We start from the raw sequence: 6,995 nt of genomic DNA, 5'->3' as shown, positions 1-6,995 counted from the left end.
AGGTGTATACGAAGTAATGACGTGATGTACTGTACCGACTGTCCACGTCTGGCTTTCATTAACACCTCGATATATGTTGTATACAATATACACATGTCGCTTTGATCGTCCGGGGGCCCAACACATCGTCTTTTTACGTCAGTGTATTCAAGACAAAGTCTTTTGAACAGCTAAGGTCATAAGGAAGGAGGTGTCCACATTTCCAAAATCCAAGTTACGATCTCAATTAGTAATTTACATCGTACTTAAATACATCACCTGTAGTTTTAGGGAATACAGTGCCCACTTATGATACGGCTATTCGAGAACGCTGTTATAGTGTTATCACGCTGAAATATCACGTCCGGATACGGTATCACAACGTCATTACCGTTAGTCTTATTAATTTGAACGTCTATAAGGCAGTTTGTCTATTCTTTAGGGCGTTTACATCATGTCAAGCCAACAAATGTTACGTCAAAGCACCGTGGTATCCAGACGTTGTCCGCGGGTGTTGGAGCCCTTAGTGACAAAGTAAGATCACCATGGAAACGGATGTTGGAGCCCTTAGTGACAAAGTAAGATCACCATGGAAACGGATGTTGGAGCCCTTAGTGGCAAAGTAAGATCACCATTAAATGCCACATTTCCACACGTTAGCATGACACCAACCTGGTCACATTATACTGGCACCGGGCAAACCAGCTATTTCTGGTGGTCAGTTGAAAGCAGACTGTCTAGCAGTTTGCAGCAGATATCATTTTATATTGACCAGGTTTGTTTGCTATGAGATTGTGTTCCCTTAAGCATCTCGCACATGGGGAGGCCATCCTTAAATGACCTTAGCTATTGATAGGACAGGACGTTAAACAGTACAAAACTAAACCATCCCCACACAGAGACAGACCGTCCTTAAATAACCATAGCTGTTGATAGGACGTTAAACAATACACACCAAACCCACACAGAGGAGGCCGTCCTTAAATAACCATAGCTGTTGATAGGACGTTAAACAATACAAACCAAACCCACACAGAGACAGGCCGTCCTTAAATAACCATAGCTGTTGATAGGACGTTAAACAATACAAAACCATACCAAGCATACTGCAGCAAATACCAAATTTTATAGCGTTTGTCTTCGACAGGGGACTGTACCCGATATTTTATTGGTCACCGATCAATATTGATAAAATACTCAACAAGTTTTAGTTCTTACGCTGATTTTATTACTATGGTTACAAAGGCATGACATATATTCTTTAACACTACAGTCCGTACATTTGTATTACGTGTATATTATACACGTATTCGAACCTTTGAGCCTGTGTGATTACGAAGAACGTCCAGTAAAATCGTGAACATTTATATACTCTGGTGTGGGCTCCCATACAGTGTTTGGTCTGACTGACCAAGCAGATTGACCACCCAATGATACCCCTGCCAAACTGACAATACACGTTTGGCCGGAATATATTGTGGTGGTCATTCTGACAGTGTCGCGTTGCCTGGTTACATGAATGTTTATCAGGAAACAGATCTAGACGGCAATTATCCAAACATGTATTTTCTCTCCGACGATCTCTGTATTTCCTATCATTCACCCGATATATAGTTGTTGGGTGTATATATACCTAAAAATCTGGGGAAATGAAATGATGCGCTTCGTGTCTGAAAAATGACATGACACGTCTGGTGTCGGGAGCATGACGTGACACGTCTGCTGTCGGTAACATGACGTGACGCGCCTCGTGTCGGGTAATATGACTTGACACGCCTCGTGTCGGGTAATATGACTTGATAAGCCTCGTGTCGGGAACATGACGTGACGCGCCTCGTGTCGGGTAATATGACATGACGGGCCTCATGTCGGGAACATGACATGAAACGCCTAGTGTCGGGAACATGGCTTGACACGCCTCGTGTCAGATTACATGACTTGACACGCCTAGTGTCGGGTAATATGACTTGACACGCCTCGTGTCGGGTAATATGACATGACGCACCTCGTGTCGGGTAATATGACTTGACACGCCTAGTGTCGGGTAATATGACTTGACACGCCTCGTGTCGGGTAATATGACATGACGCACCTCGTGTCGGGAACATGACATGAAACGCCTAGTGTCGGGAACATGACTTGACACGTCTCGTGTCAGATTACATGACTAGACACGCCTCGTGTCGGGTAATATGACTTGACACGCCTCGTGTCGGGTAATATGACTTGATAAGCCTCGTGTCGGGAACATGACTTGACACGTCTCGTGTCAGATTACATGACTAGACACGCCTCGTGTCGGGTAATATGACTTGACACGCCTCTTGTTGGGAACATGACACGACTAACCTCGTGTAGGAAACATGACGTGACGCGCTTCGTGTCGGGAACATGAGTTGACACGCCTGGTATCTGGAACATGGCTTGATACGCCTCGTGTCGGGTAATATAACTTGACGCGCCTCGTGTCGGGAACATGACTTGACGCGCCTCGTGTCGGGAACATGACATGACGCGCCTCGTGTCGGGTAATATGATATTGCACGCCTTGTGTTGGGAACATAAAACGACACGCCTCGTGTCGGATTACATGACTTGACACGCCTCGTGTCGGGTAACATGACGTGACGCGCTTCGTGTCGGGAACATGAGTTGACACGCCTGGTGTCTGGAACATGACTTGACACGCCTCGTGTCGGGTAATATGACTTGACACGCCTCGTATCGGGAACGTGGCATGCCACGCCTGGTGTTGGGAACATAACAAGACACGCCTCGTGTCAGGTAAAATGACTTGATACGCCTCGTGTCTTGTAACATGACTTGACTCGGCTCGTGTCGGGATCATGACATGACACGCCTAGTGTCGGGAACATGACATGACACGCCTCGTGTCCGGATCATGACATGAAACGCCTCGTGTCGGGATCATGACATGACACACCTCGTGTCGGGATCATGACATGACATGCCTCTTTTAGGGAACATAACATGACACGCCTCGTGTCGGGAAAATGACATGACGAACCTCCTATTAATGTCCCTTAGACAGGGACAGGAAATGTAAAACATTTATTAACTAAGTAAATAGAAACAACACGGACTTTCCTGATCAGTCAATACGAAACGAAAACACGACCAATATAGAAACACTAGCTAATAACCTAATGTTATCTATTTGTGTATTGAAGGAAATCAATTCATCAGTTTTTATATTTTATTTCCCGTTTTAGTCACAGACACGTCATGTTGTAAAGTCCAAACATATCCGTGATTACTTCCATAAACACGACATAAACAAATACATTACATATCTTAGGTAAACAAACATTATGTAAATATTTACATGTTGCCTTCAGAAACTGAACAGCAACGCAAAATCAGTATAGGTAGGTAATTCTGAGTTAAACAAATATAATGTCAGACAGATATTTACAATATAGGGTACAACACATATAGGTCAGTCAAATATATGTCACATAGATATAGGCCAGATAAATTTTGGTCAAACCAATTCTTGCTACACAATTAGGTCAAACAAATATAGGTCACACAGATACAAGCCAGATCAATCTAGGTCAAGCCAATACTGGCTACACAATTTGGTAAAACAAATAAAAGTTAGACAATGTGGCTCAAACAAATGTAAATCGGCCAACTGAAAGTTAAGAAATACAAGCCAACATTTAAAGAAAAGAAAAGATGGGTAAAACAAATATAGGTCGGACAAATATACGGTGCACATATAGGCCTATAGACCGAACAAATACTGGTCAGACGGATATGGGACAAACGAATATAGGTCAGGCAGATATGGGACAAACGAATATAGGTCAGGCAGATATTGGACAAACGAATATAGGTCAGGCAGATAATGGACAAACGAATATAGGTCAGGCAGATATTGGACAAATCCTAATCACATATATACATATTGGTGCAACAACTCTGGTCTCATAAAGCATTTGATGGCACTTTTGTAACAAGTTCTCTGTATTTAGGCTGAAATTCCACGTAACCGGAATCGTGTTTATGCACATGCGCGGATTGTCTGAGGCTTGCTTTGCGTTTATCGAACTGTCCAAAGTTGATATCAGCGTAGTCGTAAATTTGAAGGTCAAATGTTTTCGTGATATCTAATGTCACCCGAAATAGTTCAAATACGATTAACACTCCGAACTCAAGTTTGTTCGTTGGAATTGTCACGTGACCGTACACGTCCGAGGAATGTGCGTACTTGACCTCACCCTCAGGGGTCACCATGACCTGGAGGTAGCCAGTGCACCTGTTACGTCGCTGTCCGTCTACGATCTCATCTTCGAAACGCTTCATATGCCGCCATCGTTTTGGTTTCTTTACTTTTTCACACACGGTAAATGACTCTGGATCACCAACTCGGAGTTCCTCGGGTTTTAATGTAGACATTCCTAGTGTGAGGTGAAATCTGCTCGGAACCCGGCCTCGTTCTTGCAGTGGTTTGACTTTGAGCATTAGTCCTTGACCAGGATAGATCCTGCGCGCGAGACAGCAAACAGACGCAGGGTTTTCCACTTTTAATCGAGCCGATCTGCATTCTTTGTCCATCAGATCGATATTTTCTCCGGTCACTTGATGGAATTGAATCGGGTGGTTTTCCCTCGTGACTGCAAGGTTAAAGGCAAACATTAGTCTAAGGAAACGTACGGGTAGGAAGTATTGGATGGTTTAGGATAAAGACAATTTAACACATAATAATTAATGAACCAAAACGGTCATGCCACACTCGTTAAATGGAAATCTAAATTACTGAACTTGAGACTCGACTCAGAAGAAAATCACAGATTCTGTAGATCTTTAGTCACCTTTACGTTCGTTAGAAGTAGTAAGATTGCATTCAACATTTCCGAAATTTCGGCCAACGGGATTTAAATATTCAATGTAATCTGGTAAATAGTACTTACACATATTTGCCTGAACGTTTCCAAATTTGAGGTTGATAACAAGCCAGACGGGTTGACTGGAGTCTCGGTCATTTTCTACAGAACATCCATTACACGTGATGCACACGTGATCTTCGTACGCACGAAGCTTTATCGTACCAGCTCTTTGTAGCGTGCGCACATTTGTCAAAAGTTTGATTTTATTGGCCAAAACTGCGTCCTTTATGCAACTGATATGCCGCGGGTCATGCTGGGTAAATCCAATGGCGGCGTGACCATTTCCGGTAATTTCCACGTTTACCGTCTCCCCGTAACGTAAGCAGTGTTTGCTGAAGAGTATCCCTCCAGAGTAAGTGTGGCTCCAGGTAGCGCTTTTCTCGCCGTCCTTTGTTCTGACGTTATCGCCACAAGTTCTAAAGAATCCGACGTCCATTTTGTTTCTGAAGAGAGACGAAATCCATCATTAATCACCTGACTACAATTGTAGACTGTTTGTATTATGCTTATGACTCAATGACAATATATGACAATTGTTTATTCTCATAAACAGTACAGCGCAGAGAATATGAACATTAACAGATGGATAACAATGCTAACTCAAGTTCATCACAACAGTTCCCGATACAAGAGGCGCAATAAAGCGCGCGACATGTCCGGTAGCTTCAAATATGAAACGAACGAGATAAAAAAAAATCTTCAATATATTAGAACCTTAACAAAAAAGCGAGATATTATACAAAAGGTTATTGTTTTTGTTATAATAGTCTTAACGGCTCATCAATACTTTAAAGGTCATTGGGCAAAAAAACAGGATGAGTAAAAATTGGCAGAAAACGAAAAGCATCAAACAAACGAAATAAGTAAAACGTTTAAAAAATGCTCTGGTACACATACGTATATAGTTTAAAAAATAAATGTGGCAATATTACTCAAATCTTGTGGCAGAGGCCGAAAGCTTTTATATATTTCAAAATTTTGGATATGTTAACAATTTCGGAAAGAAATTTTAGACTTGCTGTTATAGAAATGTTATATTGCTGTTTGTAGATCAATGGAATCGAATAAAATGTATTTAACTGGAAATGGTTCTTTGCATGCGATTCGCTGGGCCTCACGTTTCAATACCTTCAAAAAGAATTATCAATACATAGAGTAAATACTGGATAATGGAGCTCAATCACTGTAGGTCTAAAATATTCAAATACTGCTGCAGCGGTTTATTAATTTAGATCAAATTAATATTTATCGGAAATCAGCACGTATTGTTTCTTAATGATCTGGGGTCAAAACTTTGTTAGTTTTTAAGAAAAACTTAAAACCTCAGCATTGTATTGAACAACGAACGTTAATATGATTGTGTTGGTATGACGTTAAACAATACCAAACTAAAAAACAATACCAACCTTCTCCCGGCGATAAATAATCCGTAACGGTAAAATAAAGGAATTCTTGAAGTTTTCTCTCGATACGACCCTATCCAGTCCCCGTACTATAATACCCTTGTTTACCAACACTTTGTGTTAAATCTCAGCAGCAGTGACTACAACTTAGGGACCGGAAGTCGACCGACATATTTGTACATGTCCAAGTGTATGACTCGCCCGTTATGTATGTAGTTAGTAATTTACGTGGGTAATTAAATATCTCGAACCATGTCTTACGGCGTCTCGTGTGAACTGACAACGTATTGTGTCCTCAGCTATGTATATTTACACAAAGATTCTTTTATAAAACACTTACGCATAAGTACGTACGTGAAACATGTCTTGACGTTTTGATTGTCGATGTATTATTACATAAAGATGTCGACATATATCACACACGAGTTTATTGGTTAAAAGTTTACTTTGTCATAGGTCATTTTCAAGTCAATGCACAATTTCGGGGAATCGATTGGGATATTGCCGCCGTGCAAAAAGTACAAGTCTAGGTTATTAATGTTTAGTGTACAGTATAAAGGATTATGTAGCATACAGTTTTAGGACTTGTATATGTTTAGTGTACAGTATAAATGATTATGTAGTATACAGTTTTAGGACTTGTACAAATCTAGGTTATTAATGTTTAGTGTACAGTATAAAGGATTATGTAGTACAG

At 41.2% G+C, this 6,995-nt stretch overlaps 1 protein-coding gene across 1 annotated transcript; it reads right to left on the bottom strand.

Annotated features, from left to right (window-relative positions):
* Positions 1-3,182: 3,182 nt before the first annotated feature.
* Positions 3,183-6,434, bottom strand: LOC117315611. Its single transcript, XM_033869874.1, has 3 exons — positions 6,302-6,434; positions 4,920-5,338; positions 3,183-4,622 (listed from the first exon to the last, which is right to left on the bottom strand). Exons 2-3 carry the CDS (start codon positions 5,329-5,331, stop codon positions 3,934-3,936), a joined length of 1,101 nt encoding a protein of 366 aa, XP_033725765.1. The 5' UTR covers positions 5,332-5,338; positions 6,302-6,434; the 3' UTR covers positions 3,183-3,933.
* Between the last annotated feature and the right edge of the window lie 561 nt (positions 6,435-6,995).

Source organism: Pecten maximus, chromosome 17 (assembly GCF_902652985.1).
Source record: "Pecten maximus chromosome 17, xPecMax1.1, whole genome shotgun sequence".
In the NCBI taxonomy this organism is placed as follows: Eukaryota; Metazoa; Mollusca; class Bivalvia; order Pectinida; family Pectinidae; genus Pecten; species Pecten maximus.
The sequence above is the reverse complement of the archived record's forward strand: the minus strand, read 5'-3'. Positions and strand labels throughout refer to the sequence as shown.

What these genes read in the sequence shown, in the direction of transcription:
- LOC117315611 (XM_033869874.1), bottom strand. Translation starts at nt 5,331, where the DNA reads ATGGACGTCGGATTCTTTAGAACTTGTGGCGATAACGTCAGAACAAAG. An exon ending in AAACGTTCAGGCAAATATGT is followed by an intron (nt 4,623 to 4,919) that starts GTAAGTACTATT and finishes TTAACCTTGCAG; the next exon opens with TCACGAGGGAAAACCACCCG.